Source organism: Dromiciops gliroides, chromosome 2 (genome assembly GCF_019393635.1).
Source record: "Dromiciops gliroides isolate mDroGli1 chromosome 2, mDroGli1.pri, whole genome shotgun sequence".
Classification (NCBI taxonomy): Eukaryota; Metazoa; Chordata; class Mammalia; order Microbiotheria; family Microbiotheriidae; genus Dromiciops; species Dromiciops gliroides.
Genome location: NC_057862.1, coordinates 288,182,192 through 288,207,427, shown reverse-complemented (window position 1 = coordinate 288,207,427; position 25,236 = coordinate 288,182,192). Strand labels below are relative to the sequence as shown.

General features: G+C 43.5%; 1 protein-coding gene across 6 annotated transcripts in view; it reads left to right on the top strand.

The window, feature by feature from the left end:
* Positions 1 to 11,215: 11,215 nt before the first annotated feature.
* C2H14orf180 (chromosome 2 C14orf180 homolog) overlaps positions 11,216 to 25,236 on the top strand; it is a 54,853-nt gene continuing 40,832 nt past the window's right edge. For 2 of the 6 annotated variants that reach the window (XM_043985705.1, XM_043985700.1), the window contains exons 1-2: positions 11,216 to 11,652; positions 11,815 to 11,933. In XM_043985705.1, coding sequence (XP_043841640.1) covers positions 11,928 to 11,933 — 6 coding nt within the window. In that variant the 5' untranslated portion in view covers positions 11,216 to 11,652; positions 11,815 to 11,927. Of the gene's footprint in view, positions 11,653 to 11,814; positions 11,934 to 17,783; positions 18,074 to 25,236 lie in introns of all 6 variants that reach the window. The other 4 variants (XM_043985701.1, XM_043985702.1, XM_043985703.1 and 1 more) reach the window with 4 other exon arrangements.

Genomic DNA, 25,236 nt, shown 5'->3' with positions numbered 1-25,236 from the left:
CACATATAGCCCAGTACCTGGCACAACAGAAGTGCCTGTTGATTGATGGATATACTTCAGAATTCCAAGAACAGTAATCACACTGACTTTTTTTGTTGTTGTTATAAAGGACTTTTCTACACTTTCTTTTTGTTGTTGTTTCTGTTTGTGATAACACTTTCAAATTTCACATACCCTTGTGAGAATCAGACAAGAATTGACTTGCCTAATGTCACATAGCTAGTAATAATCAAAGCCTACACAGAAATCTGTCTACAGCAACAGACCACACGTACACAGTTGAATAAGAAAGAAAAGGAAGAAGAGGATGCCTATCCCTATCAGTGAAGGGTATGCTCAAAGCATCTCAAGTCAACTGGTTCAGAGAGCCTAAATTTTCAGTGTAAGCATTTACACCTGAGATACCATCAAATACTTGCTTTACAAGGCTTAATTTATTGTTCTGTTGATTGTCAGATCTAAGAAAGTGACCAGAAAAAAGGTTAAAAATGAAGGTTAAACTTAAGTATGTCATGCATACTTGGCAAGTCAGTTGTTAAGCACTGACCAACAAACCCCTGCAGGGAAGTTGCTTTTGATAAACTTTCATCTCACCAGTTCCAGCTGCTCCTTTCTCAATGGGCTGTCGCTGGACTATTCTGTGCTGGTGTCCCTGATTTAGGACTATTACTCTTAATTCCTTGAGGAGTCCTCCTGAGGCTCTATCACTGCAGTTTGGTATATTTTCAGGAAATGATTTTTTCATAGGAACCTAGGATTTAGAATCACAACAGAACTTGGAGTACATTTTGCCCTATACCCTCAATTTATGGAAAAAAAAACATGATTCCCAGAGAAGGTGCCCAGAGTCACACAATGAATAGTCTACTCAGATTTAAGGAAATACTGGAATGTTTGGCCATTTCTTTCTCCAGCTCATTTTACAGATGAGAAAAATGAGGCAAACAGGGTTAAGTGACTTGCCTGGGGTCACACAGCTAATATGTGTCTGAGGTTAGATTTGAATTCATAAAGATGAGTTTTACTGATTCCAAGCCAAGTGCTCTACCCACTGCTCCGCTTAGCAGCCACCTAGCATTTATATTGAGCTTTAAGTTTTTCAGAGTGCTTTACATATGTTATCTCATTTGATCTTCACAGCAACCCTAGGAGATAGGTGCTATTATTATCTCCATTTTACATATGAGAAAATCGAGGCTCACTGGTCACATAGGAATAGGACTTTCCTGAAGTCACTGAGTTTATTAATGTCAGAGATAGGATTTGAACTCATGTCCTCTGATTCCATGTCCAGTAGTACTCTTTTTTGGGGGGTGGGGGAGGCAATGAGGGTTAAGTGACTTGCTCAGGGTCACACAGCTAGTAAGTGTCAAGTGTCTGAGGGGGGCAGCTAGGTGGCACAGTGGATAGAGCACCGGCCCTGGATTCAGGAGTACCTGAGTTCAAATCCGGCCTCAGATACTTAACACTTACTAGTGACCCTGGGCAAGTCACTTAACCCCAGTTGCCTCACGAAAAAAAAGAAAAAAAAGAAAAAAAGTGTCTGAGGTTGGATTTGAACTCAGGTACTCCTGAATCCAAAGCCGGTGCTTTATCCACTGATTCACCTAGCTGCCCCCAGTAGTACTCTTTTTTTGTTTGTTTGTTTGTTTGGTGAAGCAATTGGGGTTAAGTGACTTGCCCAGGGTCACATAGCTAGTAAGTATCAAGGGTCTGAGGCCGGATTCGAACTCAGGTCCTCCTGATTCCAGGGCCAGTGCTCTATCCACTGCGCCACCTAGCTACCCCCCAGTAGTACTCTTTTAACTGTACTTCTTCCAACTCCTGAAAGAAGCAAGAGACCCACATGGGCTTGACAAGTCAAGGAGGGCATCCTGGTGACCTCTTGGGGTTTAGGCCAGTGGAGAAAAGGGAGAGGGTGGGGTGGGGCAATGGGATCCAAGGTCCAGAACAAGTCTGATGTGTCCAAAGGGCGACAAGACCAGGGAACATTTCTAACTGGCAGACTGGGGCAGTCACTACCCCTGGCCTCCTGCCCTGGTCTCTTGCTTGTTTACACAATCATATGCTAAATAGAATGGCCAGAATGCCACACTTTGCTAGGGCTTTATTTTGGATGCAGACACTCTAGTGCAGAGATAATTCTAGGGCTTTGGAACCAAAGTCCTCCCCTAGGAATCTCCCCTCACACACACCCTCTCTCACTGACAAGGGCAACCCCTCCTCCCTGGAGGGCAAAGAATCATAGAATGATAGAGCCTGGGGGCCTTTGAAATCATTTAGGCCATTCTCTCACATATAGAAGGGGAAATCAAGGTTTCAAGAAGTGAAGGGACTTATCCAAGGTCTTCTATCAAGTTTGTGACAGTATTGGGACTCAGACCTATGAATACCTCTCGACTCCAAGCCCAAGGTTAATTCTGCTAGAATCTTAGAAATGACGAACCTCTGAAATCACATAATCCAGTACATGCTCGAAGGTGCCTAGGAATTGTGACAATTGGCATGAGACCACCTGTGGAGAGATACTGTAGGAAAGCTCCGCCATGAGGAGAAGGCGCCTGAGGGCAAGCCATGTGGATTGGAAGGTCAGTTCCTTGGCATCAGGAAGTGACTTTTGATGTTTCCGCTGTAAGGATTAGAATGATGCCACCTGCTGGAGACTTACTGTAGAAAAGCTCCGCCATGAAGTGAAGGTCTTTGAGGGCAAGACCAGGAGTCTTTTCTTTGGCATCAGGAAGTGATGTTTGCTTGTGGGAGGAAGAAGGAGCCTGGCGCTCTGACTGGGTTTTTTCCTGAGGACTCTGGTGGAGAAGGGAGTGAGAAATGTGCTCTCCCTTTAATAGATAGATGAATGTAGGCCTTTCTCTCTCTCTTTACCAAATTCTTATTCTCCTTAATAAATGCTTAAAAGTCTAACTCTTGCTAAAGCTCAGAATTTATTGGTGACTACTCATTAGATATTTTAGACAGACTAGCTAGAATTTTAGCCTTAACACCTGTTTAGACAGGAGGCTTGTGGGACAAAGAAGGGATGAGGCTCTCACTCTCTTTCATCAGGACCTCATGGAGAGTGGAGGCAGAAAGGCTGGCTCCCTGAGAGAGAGAGATGTAGGCATCTAGGCCTCTTTCTCTCTCTTCACCAAATTCTTATGCTCCTTAATAAATGCTTTAAAGTCTAAACTCTTGCTAAAGCTTCTAATTTATTGGTGACCACTCGTTAGATTTTTTTAGACAGACTAGCTAGAATGTAGGCAGCAACCATTCAGTATATAGAATGTAGAATGTCAGGACTGGAAAGGACATTAGGGCAAAGAATGTTAGAGCTGCAAGGACCACTGGAGCACAGAACATAGGAAGTCTTATTAGCAAAAGATCTTAGAAAGAGAACATCAAAGACTACCAAATCTACATATCCAACCCTAACATCTCTCTTAAATTCCGGCCCTATGTTACAAGTCAGTCTTCTTCTAGACATCTCCCCTAGATATCCCATAGATACCTCATGGTATGTCCAAAGCAGTATGGTCATCCTTTCCACATAGAGGGGATTAGGAGAGATATGGAAAATCCATGTACAAAATTTTGGCCCTCCCTTCATACCAGACAAGAAGTCTGAATTATTATCATTTTAAAAGATAAAATAGGTTGATATTGTACAATATTATACATATATTTTATTTCTGAGTTTTTACACGTTTCCTATGTCATCCGCAGGCCTTCACATTTCATCTGCAGCTTCTGCAAAACTCCCAAAAAATTACCATTTAATTTCTTATGCCAACCCACGATATATCAAAACCTTGACAGGAAAAGTCATAATGTGGAAGGGATAACTGTACACATTTTCCCAAAAATGTATTCCTCTTTCAAACTTTCCTATTTCTATTTAGGGAACAATTACTCTTTCAGTCACTTGGACTTGAACCGTTAAAGCTATCCTTGACTCCTTCCTCTCCCATATTCCCCAAATCTAGTCAAGTATGAAGTCTCATCCATTTGACTTCCACAATATCCCTTGCATTGACCACCTCATCTCTATTCATTTGGCCTCCATATTTCTTTAGACTCTCACCTGGACTCAAACAATAACCTCCTGATTGATCTCTCTGTTTCCAGTCTCTCCCACCTATTAACCATGCTACACAAATCGATATTCCTCAAACACAGATCTCACCATGTCACTCTCTCAACTCAGAAATCTTCAGTGACTTCCTATTGCTTCTAGGATAAAATATTAAATCATCAGCTAGCCATTTAAAGTTCTCTAAAAAGTGGTTCTCTTTTAGCTATTCCCTATGCATGACATTCCATCTCTGTTCCCTGTTGTACCTTTGCACAGGTTGGCTCCATTTCTAGACTGTTCTCCCCTTGACTTCTACCTCTCAAAATCCCTAGCTTCTTTCAGAGCACAGGTCAGATGCCACCTCCAAATAAGGTCTTTATTTACCCTTCTGCTAGTTCTTAGTATTGTCTCCCTCTTTGAAATTTCCTTACATTTATTAATCTGTGTATGTGTTATTATGTTCTTCCCAACAAGCCCACCCAGATCCTTGGTAGCTGGGGATGTTTCGTTTTTATTTTTGTGGCCCTAGAACCTAGCCCAGAACTTTGCAAAAAGGAGGTGTTTGTTGCTGAACTGAATAGAATGTACGACATGTGTGTGCCCATGTGCATGTTCATATGGGTTATTAGAGGTGGTTCACAGATGGCATGGATAAATATCTCTGGACTCTGGCTGACTCCTTCCCAAGGGAGTCTTTGATTTCTACCTTGAGGGGAGCAGCAGGACTACACATTACTAGTGTAGAGGTACAAGTCTGGTTCAGAACAAAGGCTCCCTCTTGGATTGCTCTTAGTGGGACGGGTAGCTACAAGCTTCCACCCGCCAACTTGACTTCTTCCCATCAAACACTGGTTACATAAAATATTATCACAAATAGCAAATGGTGCAAAAAATCCATTTATCCAAGCAAACAGAAAGCAGAGAAGCTATGCAGATTAGAATATATCAGAAAATAGACAATAATGAATGAGCAAGAGATAGGAGTAAGATAAAATCCCAGCTCCAACCAAGAGAGAGAACTCACACGTGAAGAAATTTTCTAGCCACAGCCTCTAAGGAGGCAAGCTGGAATTCAGGGACCTGTTGAGGACTTGATTTCCCCTACATGTCTGTAGCTTCCAAAGTCTTTTCCTCTCTACACATCTCTCCTGAATAGTCTCTGGAACCACCACTGTTTCTCTCCCAAGCAGCTCTGAAACCAAACTACCCCTTCTATGGTAAGTAATAATCGTCTCAGCATTCTCTCTACCAATTAGAAGTCCCATTTCATCCCACATACCAGAAACACACAAAATGTCCCGGTTTGGCTGGAAGTCCAGGTAACAAGAACATAGACTACGAGAGAAGTAAGAGATCATCCAACCTAATCTTATTAGTGTGCAGATTGAAACACTAAGGGGACGAGGGAGGAAAGACTTGCCCAGGGTCACACAGTGACTTTTTAGTGACTGGGTCATTATTTGAGTTGCATTGTTTTTCTTTGCAAACACACAAAGAACAGAGTCTTGGAGGGTCTAACTCCATTGGACAGCTCCAGGCCCTGCTGGGTTTATGTGACATGATGGTGAAGGAAGATAAAGACCATATTGATGAAAATTTCTATTAGAAATCAAGGAAAAGAAGGAAGGAAATAATATTTTTTAAGTCCCTACAATGTGCCAGTCATTTTGTTAATGACTTAAGGAATTTATTTCATTTAATCCTCACAGCCTTAAGTGGTAGGTACTATTATTATCCCCATTTTACAGTTTAGGAAACCAAGGCAGAGAGAAGTGAAATAACTTGCCCAGGGTCACACAGCTAATAAGTGTCTGAGTCTAGATTTGAACTCAGGTCTTCCTGACTCCAGGCTGAATGCTCAGTGGATACACTGCACCACCTTCTCTCTATATGTCTCTCCTGAAAGGTCTCTGGAACCACCCTTTCTTCTCTCCCAAGAAACTCTGAAACAAACTCTAGCCCTTTTGCATGTAGTCAGCATTGCTTCAGCATTCTCTCCACCGATTAGGATTCATGTTTCATTCCACATACTAGTAACACCAAAAAATGTTCAGGCTTAGTTAGAAGCTCAGATTACAAGAACAAAATGTCAGAGCAGTTTAGAGACCATCTCATCTAATCATACTGTACAAATTGAAATACTGAGGGGAAGAGGGGAGTAAAGAAGACAGTAAATCATCCTCTGATGTCTCACTGTAATGTGGCTGTGACCGTAGGCTGCAATAGCTGAAGATAAAACTTATCTGTAAAACGAGGGCATTGGACTGGAGCAGGAGTTCTTAACCTTTTTTTGTGTCATTGACCCCAAGGGCAGTCTGACAAAGCCTATGAGCCCTTCTTAGAATAATGTTTTAAAATGCATAAAATAAATACAAAGCATTACATAGGAAACCAATTATATTGAAATACAATCATCCAAAAAAAAATTAAGTTCATGGACCCCAGGTTAAGAACTCCTAGACTAGGGGCAGCTAGGTGGTGCAGTGGATAGAGCACCGGCCCTGGAGTCAGGAGGACCTGAGTTCAAATCCGACCTCAGACACTTAACACTTACTAGCTGTGTGACCCTGGGCAAGTCACTTAACCCCAATTGCCTCACTAAAAACAAAAACAAACAAACAAAAAATATGAAAAAAAAAAAAAAGAACTCCTAGACTAAGGGGGAGCTAGGTAGTATAGTGGATAGAGCACTGGCCCTGAAGTCAAGAGGACCTGAGTTCAAATCTGCCCAAAGACACTTAATAGCTGTGTGACCCTGGGCAAGTCACTTAACCCTGATTGCTTCAGAAAAAGGAAAAAAAATAGAGCTCTTAGACTTAGATGTTTGCCAAGATGTTTGCTTTTGTTTATAAGACCCCTTCCAACTCTTAATTTTTTATTTCTAAGGTTCAGCCCAGCTCTAGGATTCTTTATAGAATTATACTCCCAGAATCCTTCAAGCTCTGCCATGTGATGTTTTATTCTAATATCTAGTTCTTGACTCCCAGATCTAAATCGTATGATCCCTTGAGTTAAAGCCTTGTCAGTAAAGATATTCTTTCTAGGGGGGCAGCTAGGTGGCACAGTGGATAGAGCACCAGTCCTGGAGTCAGGAGGACCTGAGTTCAAATCTGGCCTCAGACACTTGACACTTAGTAGCTGTGTGACCCTGGGCAAGTCACTTAACCCCAATTGCCTCAGCAAATAAAAAAAAGAAAGAAAAGAAAAGAAAAGAAAAAGAAAAAAAAAGATATTCTTTCCTGCAACCCCATTTGTTAGTGAATGAGATCTCCCCACCCCCACCTCCAAGCCTTTCTCCTCTGGCTTCTGGCACTTCTCACAGGACAGCTTCACAAAACACCAGAGGCACGGACCTTTGAATGAATTCACCAGGGAAAAGCCCACAATTTTCCTTCCTGGTTCATTCTTAAGCTTGGAGAAATTCAGTCTTCAGTTCAATTCTGAATGGTTGCTTATTGGGGATGTTGTAGAAAGGGATTCTTGTTTAGGGATGGGTTAGACTAGGTGGGCTCTGAGGTCCCTTCCAACACAGAGCTCCTGTGATTCTGTGACTGCTCTTCAGAGGGCCTTGTGACTGACTGTTATACCACTGAGAATTCGATTAGCCACCTGGGGACTCTTATCAGAAAGCCATTAGTGGGTTTTTATTAGATGCTTCTCATTTGGGTTTGACTTTTCTAGGTCTCCTTATTGGGTTACTGTGTGCTCTGTAGACATTCACTGATAAGGTTACTCACTGTTCAAATGTCTCCTGCCAGCTTTCATTTGGGTCACCCTGCCCTACCAAGCCCCCCTACTCACCTTGCACTGATGTATTTTGAAGAAAAGTGAAAATACCATGCTAATAAATAGGTAACTCATGAGGAAACCGAGGTTCAGCGAATTGGAGGGGCTTGCCCAAGTTCACTAATTGAGTTGGTGGCAAAACAACAACAAAAGTATGGTCCGCCTGACTGCAAGTCTTGCACTTTAAGTAGTATATAGTGAGAAGAAGCTGTAAAGAGAGATGGAAGAATCCTGCATTCACAGTCATAGAATGTCAAAGCTGAAAAGAACCTCAGAGTCCAACCCATATGCGAGAAGGGATCCCTTCTTTAACACCCCTGACAGGTAACACCCCTCCAATGATAGGGAATATCCTCCCAAAGGAGACTATTCCACTTTAGGACAACCTGCATTGTTAGGACATTCTTCCGTACATAGAACCAAAATCAGCCTCTGTTCAACTTCCTTCCATGGCTTCTGTCCATCCAGTCATTTCCCCATCCCTGGACCTCAGTCACCCACTCTGTAAATGTAGTGGATTGAAAGGTATGATCTCAAAGGCCCTGTCAGCTCAGATATTCTGTGATTCCGTTGCTGTTTCATTGTGAAAGCAACTTTTAGAATGGTGGGTTAGAGAATGGAAAGCTGTGAAGCAAGGTCAGTGTCCAAGACAGGCCTGACCTCTCAACTAGGCCAGTATCTCCCATAGTGAGTATCTTGGTGACATCCTCAGACAAAATACTAAGGGGACTCTTGAAGCTAAATGATGGTATTTCCCATTCAGCTTCCCTCACAACTACCCAGAGAATAATGCACAGTGTTTACATTATTACCCCATTTTACATATGAAGAAATCAAATCCCAGAGAGAAGTGACATTGACAGTAAAAGGATGAAAACCCAGGTCTCTTCCCACTATACAATTTTGTCATTTACTGGTGGCTATTTGTGTATTTCTTATCAGTGACCACAGTAGTTTCCTTTCTTTAACATCTCTCTGAAGGAGAAAAGTAAGTCAATTACCATGTTTTCAAGTAGTATCTACTATGTGCCAAGCACTGGGGATGAGGTGGGGAAGTGGGGAGAAGAGAGAGGGGAAAGCTAAAGCTAAATGTGTTTTAGAGAGACAGACAGACAGACAGAGAGACAGAGACAGAGAGGGACACAGAGAGAGACAGAGAGACAGAAACAGAGACAGAGAGAGACAGAGACAGAGAATGGAGCAATTCAAGCTGTCTCCAGCCGTGGAAAGAGTCCAGAACTGAGAGAAAAAATGTCTGGGTTGTTGGCACTAGATTTCTGGGCTAAATTTGATCAGAATATATGCTATATGTCAAGTGTTTCAGGGATTTCCAGGTGGATCAGACCTGTTCCATTTGACCTCATAGGGCAAAAGTAAGATGGTCATTTCAAAGAAGATTTAGACTGAATAAGAAGGAAATGTCCTTAAAATCAGTTGTCTAAAATCAAATAGGCTGTCCCAGAGGTAGAAAATTTTCCCACATTAGAAGTGCTTAAGCTGCCAGTGGAACTTGATGATGGCTTGTCATTAAGGGGATTCCATCCTGAGTATGTTCTGGACTTCCAACTCAGTCCTGTTATGCTTGCCCCAGCTCTACCACTGATAGACTCCTGAGGCCACATGAAGGTGAGAGAGACCCTTCCCCTTTCTGGTCCTCAGTTTCCTCTTTGGTATAACTAGGGGGCTTGGACCCTTCTGATTCTGACAGTCAGGGTTTCTGGTCTGGTGAGAAAATTTCTGGTTAATAATTTTACCCCCAGCAGTCGTCTTCTTCTTCTTCTTCTTCTTCTTCTTCTTCTTCTTCTTCTTCTTCTTCTTCTTCTTCTTCTTCTTCTTCTTCTTCTTTCTTCTTCTTCTTCTTCTTCTTCTTCTTCTTCTTCTTCTTTCTTCTTCTTTCTTCTTTGTCTTCTTTCTTCTTCTTCTTCTTCGTCTTCTTCTTCTTCTTCGTCTTCTTTCTTCTTCTTCTTCTTCTTTCTTCTTCGTCTTCTTCGTCTTCTTTCTTCTTCTTCTTCTTCTTCTTCTTCTTCTTCTTCTTCTTCTTCTTCTTCTTCTTCTTCTTCTTCTTCTTCTTCTTCTTCTTCTTCTTCTTCTTCTTCTTCTTCTTCTTTGTTTCTGTATCCCTAGCAGTAGAACAGTGCCTGGCATACAGTAGGTGCTTAATGAATGCTTGCTGATTAATCTTTTTTTTTTTGGTGGGGCAATGAGGGTTAAGTGACTTGCCCAGGGTCACACAGCTAGTAAGCGCCAAATGCCTGAGGCTGAATTTAAACTCAGGTCCTCCTGAATCCAGGGCCAGTACTTTATCCACTGTGCCACCTAGCTGCCCCCTAGGACCTAGCTTCTTAAATTATGGGTCGGGAGTCCATATGGGGTCGAGTAACTGAAATGCCTGGGGGGAAGAGCAGGGTGTGAAAAATTTGACAACAGTAAAATGTTATGTATACCTCTTTTATATACCCACATACCTGGGGTCCGATCAAAATTTCTAGGGCAAAAAGGGGTCGCGAGTGGAAAAAAGCCCTGCTCCTGGGGGCAGCTAGGTGGCGCAGTGGATAAAGCACCAGCCTTGGATTTAGGAGGAGCTGAGTTCAAATCCGACCTCAGATACCTGACACTAGCTCTGTGACCCTGGGCAAGTCACTTAACCCTCATTGGCCTGCAAAACAAACAAACCAAAACAAAAGAAGAAGAAGAAGCAGCCCTGCTCTAGGTCTTTGAAGGCTTCTAAGAAACATCAAGGCCATTAGATGAACCAGGGAAACTTCCCCACTCAGACAGAACCCATCCTGCCCTGCATTCTGGGGGCTTTCAACACAGAATCTGCTGCTCTTGTTTGCAGACACCCCATAGCAAAGGAGGCGGATGAAATGGGCCCTTCCCCCCTCCTCCTATCTTCACCCCCCTCCTCCTATCTTCACCCCCTCCTCCTATCTTCACCCCCTCCTCCTATCTTCACCCCGTCCTCCTATCTTCATCCCCTCCTATCTTCACCCCCTCCTCCTATCTTTACCCCTCCTCCTATCTTCACCCCCCTCCTCCTATCTTCACCCCCCTCCTCCTATCTTCATCCCCCTTCTCCTCCATCCCTACCCGCTGCCCCTCCCTTTCTTCCTCCTGGCCCGATATCCTCCCAATTTGCTCCTTCTCCCAGCTCCCTGCCATCTCCCAGCCTTCCCTCTTTAATTCCCTAATAGTCATCTCCCGGCCCCTCCTCTTCCTCCCCCTCCCGCTCCCAGCTCAGAAATTCCAATCCCCGGACCCTTCTCCGAAAAGATTTGGGATGGCCTGGGGGCGGAGAGGGAGAAGGAGAAGAGGCGGAGAGGGGAGAGGGGGAGGAAAGGGGAGGAGGAGGGGGACAGGGAGGAGGGATGGGTTGTGTTTGCAGAATATTCCCAAACCGGGCTCGAGCTCGCAGGCTCCTCCACCTCCGGGCCGTTTCCCCCCCGAACCCGGCTGAGTCGGAGAGGAGGGGGCGGCAGAGGAAGAGGAAAAAAGTGGAGGGCCGATCCCTGCTCGGGAGAGTAGGAACCCCGCTTCTTCCCCCCACCCCCCAAAAAAATAGGCCACAGGATCCGCCAGGGAGGAGACAGGCCTTGGCCTGAGAGAACCGGACCCAGGGAGGATCTTGGGACTCCAGCGGCAAAGAGCGGGGCCGCGGTCCCCTGAGCTCCACCGCTCCCTCCGGAGCTGCTGTGTCCCGCCCCCGGAAAGCTTGGGGCTAAACAGCCACCCCCTCCCTCCACCTTCTCGCCACCCCCATCCCCCACCCAGACTTTCCAGCTGCAGCTGGAGAGACTCAGGTAAGACCTCAGAGAGAACAGGGCGGGCTCAGTCTGACTTCCTTTGGATTTGGGAAAGAAACAAGGCACTGTGTACAAAACATCCATTTTCCAGGGCTTAGAACTAGAAGGGATCTCAGCTGTCCTAGGATTTAGATCTCGTCCAACCCTCTTATTTTATAGATGGAAAAACTGAGACAACCTCTCGTCCTCAGGCTAAATTAACCGAGTAAAGGTTGTGGAAAGATGACTCGGCCAGGGAGCCATGGGAACTGAATTCTAACCGAAGCGCGTCCATGCAAGTATGACCCTGGCCAGTTTGGGGGAGGGGGGGAGGGGAGAAGGGACGGCCTTAGTTTCTTTATTTGAAAAATGGTAATAAGGCTCAAAAGAGAATGCACTTGGAAAAGCTGACCAAAAGTAGCCAGCTTGGAAAAACCGTTAGAGATAATCTCGTCCAGCCCTCTTGTTTTATTACAGAGACAATGAAAGGTCAATCCTCTCTTCAAGTGTGGGAAGGTTTATCCTGAGATTTCTCTCTTTCTTTGTGGCCCTAGAAGGGAAAAGTAGAAGGAGAGAGAGACAGAGACAGAGACAGAAAAAGAGAAATAGTTACAGGGAAATATTACAGGCAAATAGATTTTTAGCATGGGGAAAACTTCCTGACAATCCTGTTTGAAAATGGAAGAGGGATCACAATCCCTTTGTCCCTTGAGGTATTCAAGGGAAGGATAAATATAAATACTTGTCAGGAACGCTATGGACAGGCTTCCTGGTCTGGTAGAGATCGGGCTACATGTCCTCTGAAACTTGTCATTTTACATTTTGGGGAAAGACTAAATTCCCACTTTCCTGTTATTCCTCCTTTGCATAATTAGGCATTCGTCATCCTTCCTTATCCTTTGAAGTCTCAGGCTTGCCTTGTATTTACCATTTGTCAAAGCTGGAAAAGATCTCAGAGATGGGAAGTGATTTGTTTAGTGTCCTACCAGAAATTAGGGCCAGAGCTGGGTCCAGGATCCAGGTGCCCCATTTCCTCCTTTTTTCGATGCTGAGAGGCTAGAATTCTAGCTTAGACAAGTTTCGGGATCACTTTCCAGGTGAAGGTGTGAGGAATCATCATCTTTCAGTTGATAACAGACAGCTAGCAGTCAAAGGCAGAAATTGATCCTTGAGTTTCTTTTTGGTTTCTTCTCTTTCCTGTTCACTGGAGTTTCCAGTCCCTACACCTAATAAGATAATTACTCTTACTCTAGACTCCCTGAGGGGAGTCAAAGATTAAAGTCATCAAGAAGTTTTCTCTATTCAAAATCAGCTGATAATTAAAGTCTGTATTTTTAGACATTCATTTCATTTTCTGAGCAGGCTATGGCTGCCAAGCAGGCCCCTGGGGCTATTGTATAGTCCGGAAAACTAAGCTGAAACTTAATGACTCATTTGGTGAGATAGAAACTAGACCTGTGTTTTCTAGCTAATCAATATTATGGAGCAAACTTCTCTTGAAAGATCCACCTCTCCTGAGGGAGCGAAGATGTATATTTTACATGAACCTCAGTGGGGTCAGATAATGGTAACTTAGGGTACACTTGAATTAATGTTAGCAGGCCTTGCTTCAAACTCTGGTTCTGATGCCTGTGACCATAGGTAAGCCATTGAACTGCTATAAGCCTCAATTTTCCTATCTGTAAAATGAGCGAATAGGACTACATTTTTTAAGTGTTACTTTAAAAAAATAACAGACAGAAAAAGTAAAACTCTCCTGATTTGATATTGACAGGGCATGTTAAGATTTCAGTCAACAATTTCACACATTTTGGGGTTTTTTGTTGTTCAGCCGTGTCCGACTCTCCATGACCCTATTTAGGGTTTTCTTGTCAAAACCACTGGGGTGGTTTGTCATTTCCTTCTCCAGTTCATTTTACAAATGAGGAAACTGAGGCAAACAGCGTGAAGTGACTTGCCCAGGGTCACACAGCTAGCAAATGTCTGAGGCTGGATTTGAACTCAGATCTTCCTGACTCCAGGCCCTTAACTCTATCCCCTTCACCACTCACTAAATTAAGGCCATAGTCATTTCCTAGCAGGGAGCCTTTGTTGAAATCAATCACATTTTTGGAGTAGGGATATGCAGAAGAAAGAATGGCAAAGGATGAAAGAGAAAGAATAAAAGGAGATGTAGTCAGAGGATGATAGAAAGGAACAAAAGCAGCAGCCTGGAAGGGAGAAAAAAGGAGCTGGGAGGCTGAGGAAATTTTGAAATATTCAGTAGTAAACTCCTTTTTTCCTTCTCTCTGCTATTTATATGAACTATTGACACGCAAGTCAGCAGCATCTTAACATGGGAATTAGCTGGTTAAGCACAGTGAAGATTTAAGTGGAAAGGGCCTTCCAGATCATCTGGTTCAACCCCTTCATTTTACAGATCCTTATTCTTAAAAGCAAATATTGGAGGGGAAAGGAGTGGGGGCGGGCAGCTAGGTGGTACGGTGGATAAAGCATGAGCCTTGGATCCAGGAGGACCTGAGTTCAAATCTGGCCTCAGACATTTGACACTTACTAGCTGTGTGACTTTGGGCAAGTCATGTAACCCTCATTGCCACCACCACCGCCCCAAAAGAAAAAAGCAAATGTGCAGCCACCCTAGCAGAGGCATCAAGTAGAGTGGACTTCAGAGTCAGAAGCCCAGGCGCTGTGCAACCATGGACAAATCACATAATTTCTCTGAACCTCAATTTCCTCATCTGTAAAATGGAGATGATAATACTTGGCTTCCCTGCCACCCAGAGTAATTTTCAAAGCAGAAATAAGGTCATGTTTGTAAAGTGCTACAGAAATGTCAGCTGTGATCATCATTATAACTATAATTATTATTGATAAAAACATCCAGATGGCCCAAGCCTTCCCCCCCCCCATTCCCCCAAAAATGCTTGTTTCAGTTATTTATGAGGAATAGAGAGTATGTTGTGGCCAGCACTGTATTTGAGAGTCAATAGATCTGACCTCTAGTACCATCTAACCCACCTGCTAGCCACACGACCTAAGGGATGTCCCCTTGTCTGGGCTTTAGTTTCTCCCTCTAAACCGGGAATAATGATCCTTTCTGGGCTTCCCTCTCAGAACTGCTCTTAAGGTCCATGGAAGTAATGGGATGATATTTTGGAAGCTGTGATTCCCCTTACATACTTGAGGAATTATTATTATTGCCTTTACATCCATTAATTGCATGTCTTGTGGATTGGTGATATTTTTTTTGGTTGACAATCCCCAACATCTCACTGTATGTTCAAGTCTACTTGGTGTTCAGCAGTCAGAAGCATCTCTCATGTCATTAATATTTCCTGACTCCATTCCATCTCAAGTGAGGAATATAAGAATGTCAGAATTAGAAGAGCCCCTTAGAACACAGAGCATAGAATGTCAAGACAAAAAAACCAGTCATTTTTTTAGTCATATTCAACTCTTTGTGACTCCATTTGGAGTTTTCTTGGCAAAGATACTGGGGTGGTTTGTCCTTTCCTTCTCCAGCTCATTGTACAGATGAGGAAACTGAGGCAAACAGGGTGAAGTGACTTGCCCAGGATCACACAGCTAAAGTGCCTGAGCCAAATTTTAACTCAAGAAGAAGAGTCTTCCTGACTTCAGGCCTATCACTGGCCGCCAAAAGACCTTAGAATAAAATAATGACTATTATTTATATAGCATTTTTTAAATTTGCAAAGCACCTATTATATATTATCTCATATAAACCTGACCCTATGAAGTAGATATATTATCTTCATTTTTCCACATAAAGAAATGGAGGTTTACTGACGTGTTAGCAAGTTATATGACTAGTTAAGTGCCTGAGAACAGGGACTTTTGAACACAGGCAGGGGTGTCCCGGAGTCAGCTCTTGATCCCATCATTAAATATTAGTGCAAACATCAGAAATCAACAAACACTACCAATGAGGGCTCGATTTATTGGTCATCTAGGCTTAAGAAAGAAATGGGAAGGGGGCAGCGAGGTGGCACAGTGGATAAAGCACCGGCCCTGGATTCAGGAGGACCTGAGTTCAAATCTGGCCTCAGACACTTGACACTTACTAGCCGTGTGACCCTGGGCAAGTCACTTAACCCTCATTGCCCTACAAAAAAAAAAATTGAAAAATAAGAAAAAAGAAAGCAATGGGGAGAATAGTAACAATGCAGATTAGACTTAAAAGCATTTTGTGGGGTTTTATTTCCAGAGAGCTGGTTGTTAAACATTTATCAGCAAGTCTGCCTCCAGAATTAGTTGTTATCCTCAACACCACAGTATTGTCATTGTCATAACTGACAGGCCACTGAGAGCCCATCTAGCCCAACCTTCTCATTGTACTGAAAAGAAAACTGAGGACCAGAGTGGGTGGAGAAAGGATTCATTCAAGTCATGCAGCTTATTCCTTACTACCATGGAGTGAGCCTGGCCAAGCTCCCTCTATCATCAGCATTCATTTGGGAGGAGCAATGTTTAAATTGGCTCTGCCCCTTCTCCCCAAACACAATTTGCAGCACACTGTTCATTATGTTGCTTTATTTTTCCCAGAAAAGGAAGCAAACTGTGGTGTCGCATGGCTTTTTGTCTTTTCAAAAGAAGACACAGTGTGAGATAGTGTTAAGGGCAGTGAACTGGGAGACATAGGATGGTAAATTTTAAGAACTAAAAGAGAACCCAAGAAGACACCAAACCTAGTCCAACCCCTACCTGAACAAGAGCACCTCAACCATCCTCCACCTAAAGAGCTCCTGGAATGGAGAGCTTCCCCTCCTGAGTCTGTTCCCCTTGAGGGCAATTCCATTTGTTAGAAAGTTTTTCCTTTGGGGGCAGCTAGGTGTCTCAGTGGATAAAGCACCAGCCCTGGATTCAGGAGGACCTGAGTTCAAATCCAGACTCAGACACTTAACACTAGCTGTGTGTCCCTGGGCAGGTTGCTTAACCCTCATTGCCCCACCAAAAGAAAAAAAGAAAAGAAAAAAGAAGGAAGGAAGGAAGAAGGAAAGAAAGAAAGAGGAAAAAAGTTTTCCCTTCATCAAACCAAAATCTACCCCTGTATCTCTCTACCACCACCATCAGCACTAGTCCTCCACCAATGTTGTTGTTCTGTCCTCTGAGGTCAAGCTGAGTCTGATTTCTAATTGCTCTTCCTTAACTAATCCAGTATCTTGGCCAAGAAAACCCCAAATGGGATCACAAAGGGTCAGACATGACTGAAACGAGTGAACAACAACTATATGCAGCCCATTCATCCCCCCTCAAATCAGATCCCATCTATGAGACTTCCTAACTTCATGAACTTCTAAAATGGGGATGAGTCCTGATAATCACCTACTTCCCAGGCTTTTATGAGAAAAGGGCTTCATGGAAACCTAAAAGCACCATGGAAATGAGAGTTGATTTTATTGTTGCTATTATTTCCATAATGTATTTTCATAACATTATTTTCATGATAATAGCTAGTTTCACTTTAAAGTTTATAAAGCCGTTTATATATGGTATTTTGTTTGGTCCTCACCACAACTCATTGAAGTCTAGGCTCTATCCCCATTGATTTTACATATGAGGAAACTGAGGTTCACAGGAGTTGAATGATTTACCCAGGGTCACCCAGCAGTAATTTCCTGAAACAGGATTTGAACTCAGGTCTGCCTAACTCTTAGGTCCAGCACTATATTTACTCACTATAAATACTCACAACACGGCCGTGTCATGGGCTAGGACAAATTAATAAATGAACAACATTTATTAAATACTTACTATGTTCCAGGCATTGTAGGAGGCCTAGAGATACAAAAACCAAAAAGGCTTTGCTCTCAAGGAACTAGGGAACAATATGTACACAGAGAAGATATACAAAGTAAATCAAATGGTCTACTTTATTACTTTATATGCTTTTCTATTTGATCCAGTAATAAAACATATCCCAATAGGGTAGACTTTAGACTGAAGTTTGTATCTTGTTCCTGGAGTCACTGGAAGAAACAGCCCATCATTGAGCTCACAGCAGGGTTTCTGGCCTCCTTCCAGGGGGTGTTGGCTCCTGGGCTGCCCCTCCAGCTGGCAGGATTCCCCAGAGGACTCTGCAGTGAGTGAGCAGCCCTGTGTTTCTAGTGACTCCTTCTCTTCTTTTCCAGCAGTTGTGGTTGTCTTGTTGCCTCGTGGATGGAAACTTTAGAGTTGGTTTTGAACTTGGTCAGTGAAGCCAGATGCTCCTTCTTGAGATCCGGTTCCCTAAGTGGCCTTGGGGGATCTGGTTCTGATGCTCTGGTCTGATCGCCACAGCCACAACAGCGGCAGTCCAGGAGAGGGTTTGGCCAGGCTCAACAGGCCATTGCTTTGCTGACGCTGCTCTCCCTGGGAGAAGCTGGCAGGTCCTCCAGCTCAGCAAGGAGATGTTCCTGGGACATCTCATCCAAAGCCACAGGTAGGTCAGAAATGTGACATGCTAGCATGAAAGGGGAAGGATCTTGTAAAGAGTTCTCATTTTATGGGATGTAGTAAAGAAAAGGGACAGAACAAGAAAGACAGAAACATAGAGACAAGGAGAGAGAGAGAGGCAGAGGCAAACAGAGACAGAGACACCAGAGAGACAAGGAGAGAGAAAGAGACAGAGGCAAAGACAAAGACACAGAGACAGAGGCAAAGACAGAGACAGAGACACAGAGACAGAGGCAAAGACAGAGGCACAGAGACAGAGACAAAGATAGAGACAGAGACAAGGAGAGAGAGGGACAGAGGCAAAGACAGGCACAGAGACAGACACAGAGACAGGCAAAGACAGAGGCACAGAGACAGAGAGACAAGGAGAGAGAGAGACAGGCAAAGACAGAGGCACAGAGACAGAGAGACAAGGAGAAAGAAAAACAGGCAGACAGAGACACAGAGACAAAGACAGAGGCAAAAACAGGCACAGAGCCAGAGGCAAGGAGAGAGAGGGGCAAAGACAGAGACACAGACAAGGGGAGAGAGACAGAGAGAAAATAAGAAGTGAAAGAGAGAGAGATACAGTAAAATATTATAAAAGAATATCATATTAGTCCTGATTTGAATCCTTGCTCTGCCCCTTACTACCCATGGAAGACCAAGCTTATCTCTTCATCTCACTGGGTCCCAGTTTTCTCTTCTGGGGAATGAAAGGGTTCATTCTCTCTAAACCCAATGATCCTGAGTGACTTAGCATCAGATTTTTACCCAAGCTGTCTGAGATCTGGGCAAGGATATCTGGAAGAGTATGTCTCCATCCCCAAGGAAGGCAGAGGGGAGAAGAAATTGGCTGAACTTGGCATGGAAGAAACTTAGATTTTTAAAAATGTAGACTGTGACCTCTTTGAGAGCAGGGATGTATGTATATGCATGCTTGCTGCTTTGTAGGCAATTAATAAATGCTAGTTGACTGACCAGGTGACTGAATTCTAGAATACTGTGAGATTCTGAAATAGGCGATCAAAAGACACTAGGAATCTCAGGGCATTTTGTCTGAATCCCTCAACCCCCTACTAACCCTCATTCTACCCTCATCCCCAAGATGAGTTTGATTTATCTGACTCTCCTTTGTCTCATTTGGAATTTGTGACCATGTCTTTATCCTTTTAAGTAACTTCCTGAGGTCAGATATTGTATCATTTTTCATCTCTATAGCCCCAGCACCAAACACAGTGCATAGCATATAGTAGGTGTTTACTACATCTAGTGATTTGAAGTAAGGTCACATTAGTCCAGAGGTGTCAAACACGTGACACCTGGCTAACAGCACTCCCTAGTCCTCTAGAACCAAATTAAAAAGGAATTGGGGGGCAGCTAGGTGGCACAGTGGATAGAACACCGGCCCTGGAGTCAGGAGTACCTGAGTTCAAATCCAGCCTCAGACACTTAACACTTACTAGCTGTGTGACCCTGGGCAAGTCACTTAACCCCAATTGCCTCACTAAAAACTAAAAAAAAAGACAAGAACAACAAAAAAAGGAATTGGGAAATATTTAACAAAAATGAAAAAAAATACAGTAAAACATTGGTAACATTATACTTTAAAACTCTTAATATGTGACCCAAAGGAATCTTTATGTATGGTTTAGTGGCCCCCATTTCAATATGAGTTTGATGCCACTGATGTAGCCCAACCTTCTAATCACTGCTAATTAAAGAGGGATGGTCTTCTCCATGGTGACTAATTGTGGCGTTTGCAGATGACAGATTTGGAAGGGACTGGAAGGCAGACTTGTCACAAGAACATTAAAACATGGTGGCACACTTTGACAAGCAAATGTTAGTTTCAGAAACTCTTTGTGAAACTCCACCCCCTGTTCAATCTCAGGATTGAACCCTGTGATGTGGCCCTGGAGGTGGTGTGGTGCGTCAGAAGGTATCCCAGTCTTAGAGCCAGAAGGCTTGGGTTCAAATCCTAGCTCAGAAGCTTACTACCTGTGTGATCTTCAGCGAGTCCTTTTGCCTTCTCTGGTCACCATTTTCCCCATCTAGAAAATGAAAACATTTGGCGAAGGGATCTCTGGGGTCAATTCTAGCTCTAAATCTTGCAATCTCATATCTCTTCATTCAGTCCCCTCAGCCTCTGCTTTTGAACCTGATACTGACCCTTCTGATCTAGATGACACTTTCCACCTCTGAGCCCTCAGCTCAGCCATGTGGCCCTGGTCTCCAAGTCTAGCTTATTGTATGAAGTTCTAGGTCCAAACTTCCTGGACACTGTCTTTTCCTCATTCCAAAGCTAGAGAGCTTTCAGCCTACACCACAGAACAGTCTGAGCCTAAATCCATGGCAAGTAATATCCCTAGCCCTGCTGTTTCTAAGTTAATGCTGAGTCCATTCTGCAGCACCTCCAACATCTCTGTCAAGGGCTCATCATCAAACCTCAACTTGGACACTCCCATTAATAGGGAGCTTACTACAAAGGAGGAGCAGCTGGGGGGCCCAGTGGATAGAACACTGGCCCTGGAGTCAAGAGGACCTGAGTTCAAATCTTACCTCAGATACTTACTAGCTGTATGACCCTAGGCAAGTCACTTAACCCCAATCCATCTCTAAACATCATGATGTATATCTTGCCTCTGGACCCAGATACTTCTGGAAAGTGAGGTTGGTGACCTTGCACAGCCCTCCCTCACTTAAATCCAATTCAGTGCAAGTCATAACATCACCCTGATATTATAGTCCTCTTCTAGAACAAAGGACAAATAACAACTACAAATGAGAAAACCCAGAAATCTTTCCTATTTGTGAGTTTGGTTACATCACTGTTCTGCTCAAAAATATTCAGTGGTTCCCTATTTCTTACTAAGTAAAGTTCAAACTCCTAATCAGAATATTCAATGCACTCAACCATCAATGTAGTCATTGAACCTGGTCATAGAACCTGAAATACATCCCTATCTCTACCAAAAGTCTACCATGGAGTCAAAGTAACTGGATGAGTTATGTGATTTCTCTGGGCTCCAATAGCCTCACCTTTAAAATAAGAGGTAATAGTAGTAATACTAGTGGTGGTGGTGGTGGTGGTGGTAGTAGTAGTAGTAGTAGTAGTAGTAGTAGTAGTAGTAGTAACAGTATTTATATAGCAACTGCTATGTTCCAGGCACCGTGCTCAGCACTTTACAAATATTATCTAATTTGATCCTCGCAACAGCCCTTCAAAGTAGGTGATATTATTATGCTCATTTTACAATTGAAAAACTGAGGCAGACAAATTAAGTGACTTGCCCAGGATCACACAGCTAGTAATTGTCTGAGGCTAGATTTGAACTCAGGTCTCCTGAGTTCCAAGCCAAGAATTCTTTCTATCCACTGAGCCACTTTGCTTACTTCAAAGGTTCTTCTAGCTCTAATTCTATTATCCTGTAATCTTTTCTAACTTTATCTCATATTACTCACCTTCACAAACTCTAGAGTCCCACTGAATTGTATTTCTCCCTGCCCCAAACATGCCCTTTGCTCTCTCCTCTTTATGCCTTTGCTCATGCTATTCTGTATGCCTGGCATGCCATCCCCACCTTAACCTGATGAATTTGCACCCATCCTTTAAAGCCACAAACATGTCACCTCTTCTTTGAAGCCTTCTGGCAACTCTCTTTTCATAAAGTTCTTCTCCTGTTGAACCTCACATAAAATTGTGTCACTCACTCTCTTATGTGCATATTGAGTGTTGTTGTTCTTCTTCTTCAGTTGTTTTTCAGTCATGTCCAACTCTTCATGACCCCGTTTGGGGTTTTCTTGACAGATGCTGGAGCGGTTTGCCATTTTCTTCTCTAGCTCATTTTATAGATGAGGAAACTTAGGCAAACAGGGTTAAATGACTTACCTGAGGTCACACAGCTAGTAAATGCCTGAAAGCAGATTTGAACTCAAGGAAGATGAGTCTTCCTGACTTCAGGCTCAGTGTTGTATCCACTGGGCCACCTACCTGCTTATTGAGTAGTATTGCATATTACTGGTTTTTGTGTTGATGACTTAAGTATGGATTTATATTGAAGAAGTGGTTCATCCTTCCTCATCCTTCTGACTTCTAAGCACATTCTGCCTTGTCTTTTAGCTGTGCATGTAAATGTCATGGCCTCACAGATTTACAAGACATCAGTTCTGGGAGGGACCATAGAAATTTTATAGGAAACAGGTGTGGTGCAGTAGACAGGAGTATTGGGCTGGGAGTTAGAAAACCTGGTTTCAGTTTTTCCCTTGTATAACTAACAGGCACTGTAATATGGGGTGGTAGTGGGGTATACTGTGGGGCAAGATCAATACATATTGAGTTGTTGTTCATTTTCAAAGAGGACCAACAGTATCACAGGTGATGTCTTGACTTGGCATGAATGAATTTAAGGGAAGTTGTCAGCCTTACTCCCTTTTCCTTAAGCATGGAAGTCCAGAAGAAGGACAAAAGTCAAGACAACTGGTGATGGCCCAGGATGCAGTGAATGACTTTGGCATCTTCAATGCCAAGCTCTAAGCACTTCACAGCCACCCTTTGAGCCATTGGAATAAATTGTTCTCATTCACCCCTTCTATTGGGGGAAACCTTCACATGCTTGGGGTAGACATCCCCCTAACTCACTGATGGGTTTGGGGCTTGTCAGTTACTTTCAACCTGGTTTAGTCCATTGCCAAAAAAGTGTCCCTGGGTATGACCACTGTGGGTAGTATAGCTTCTTGGAGCCACCGGTGAGAGTTGGATGAAGGTGGACACCAAATGTGGATGAGCAGCCCTGAAAAGGAATTGGCAACCCTCTCACCAGAGGGGCTGGTCCTCCCTGAACACCCCATTCACCCCATATTGAGTCCCTACTCTGCAAAGGACTCCATGCTAGGATGGGGCCCTACCAGGGCCATTCACATCACTCTATCATAGTTAGCCTCCTACTCTACTCAGCCTATGGCTGAACTGGTCATTTCCCTAGTTTCTCAATCTGAACAGATGAGATTTGTTCTGTGTTTCCCCAAAAGATAGAACTTTGACCAAGAGGAGGAAGGAAGCAGATTTCTACTCAGTGTAATAAAACACTTGAAACAGATTGCCTTGAGATGGAGTGAGAGCCACAGAAAGTATCCAAGCAGAGGCTGGAGTGACCCCTTCCAGGGGAAGCTACAGAGCAGGTGTGTTTCATGGATCCTCTTGGCAGTCTGGTGAAGCCTATGCAGGCTACCTCAGAATCAGGAAATAATTGAAGAAAATGCTAAATTTCAGTTAGAGGTCAAGGAAAATTAAAATACCATTTTTCCTATCCAAATTCATGGACCTGCTAAAACCTACCCACAGACCTCCATGCCTGGGAACCCCTGCTACAAAGGGATGCAGGCACTGGGAGGGCGGCTGAGCCAGATGACCTCCAAAGTTCCTTCTTCAAGGATTCAGCCAGTTCTACTCCTTAAGCACTTACAGTGCTCCGCTCCTATTGTATGCAGAGCAATATTCTAGGCCTTGGATAAAAACAAATTTAGTTGAGCCACAGCCTCTGCCTCCCTAGAGCTCAGCCTCTAGGGAATGGTGCAAGACTATGTCTACACTGGGACATTTCTGATCATGCATCACACAGTGTTGGAGTTGGAAGGGAGCTTAGAAGTTATATAATCCACTCACCCTACTTTGCAGATGGGGTCCATAAAGGGGAAAGTACTTACTTAAGGTCACATAGTCATTAACTGAGCTTGGATTTAAACTCACTTCTCCTGCTTCCAAGTCCAATGCTCTTTCTTAACAAATATTTCCATTTGATAAATATGAAATACCTATATCATGACATATGACTAGAAGAGGAGGTGGACTGGTTGCCCAGGGAGATAGATAGAAGACCTGAGTATTGCATTATTATCCAAGAAATTTTTTAAGTTCCAAAGGAAGGTCCATAGTGCATTGGGTAGGTCCCCTATAAAGGATTTATTGAAGGATAAGGTGAAGAATTGCATGGAAATCATGGAGAGGTTTCCATATGTTCTAGTGGAGGGACTCCTCACACAGAAGAAAGCTCATGGATCCCTCAAAGTACAAACCAGATGCTGCCAGGCACTGACACAGTCTCTGCCTTCAAGGAACTTAACTGTACCAGGGCAAATACTAAGTATGATACATGACAGGATGTGATGAGGCTGAAGAGGGATCCAGACCAACATAGGAAATTTTCAGAAGGGATAATTCATTTTCAGGTGGGAAGCGCAGGGAAAGTTTCATGGAGGACTTGGTCCCTGAGCTGGAACTTGTATAAAGAAGAGGGTTTCTATCATAGAGTGAGAACTGATTGAGCTGCAGAAAGGTACGGAATCTAGAGAAGGCACAATGAGCTTTTCACAATTGGGAGCTGTCCAGGGTGAAAGGAGTTTACCTGGGAAGTAGTAAGCTATCTTTAGGGAGCACCTAGGTGACACAATGGATAGAGTGCCAGACAGGAAGGTAGGAAGGCAGGAAGACTTGTCTTCCTGAGTTTAAATCTGGCCTTGGATACTTACTAGCTATGTGACCCTGGGCAAGTCACTTAGCTTTATTTGCCTTAGTTTCCTCATCAGTAAAATGAACTGGAAAAGGAAATGGCAAACCTCTCCAGTATCTTTGCCAAGGAAGGGGGGTCACAAAGTGTTGGGTACAACTGAAAAACAACTGAACAAAAAAGATGTGTGACAACATGTTAGGGATCTCTTAGAAGAGATTCCTGCCCAGATATGGGATCAACTAGATATTCCTTCTCTGAAATCCTACAGGAGATATATATAACTCTCACCCATGTTTGAAGCCAACTGGAATCCTCCAAACTAATTTTTCTGGGCCCATTGGGTGCCCCTTGGTACAAGATTCTAGCACAAAGTCCTGATTCTAGGACCCATTTCACAAATTAATTCTTGCAGGAACAAAAGTCTATGCTAGTGGCTTTCACGTCCTCTCCTCTCACTTCTCAAGCCCTTGCAGTCTATCCTTTCTCATCACTCAACTGACACTGCTCTAGGTTTACCTCTTAATTGACAAATCTGAAGGCCTCTTTTCAGTTATCCTTCTTTATCTCTCTACAGCTTTTGACATTAATGGCCTACCTTTAATGGCCTAGCCTTCCAGACATTCTTCCTGTTGCTTCTAATTCTCTTAATGCCTGATTGCTC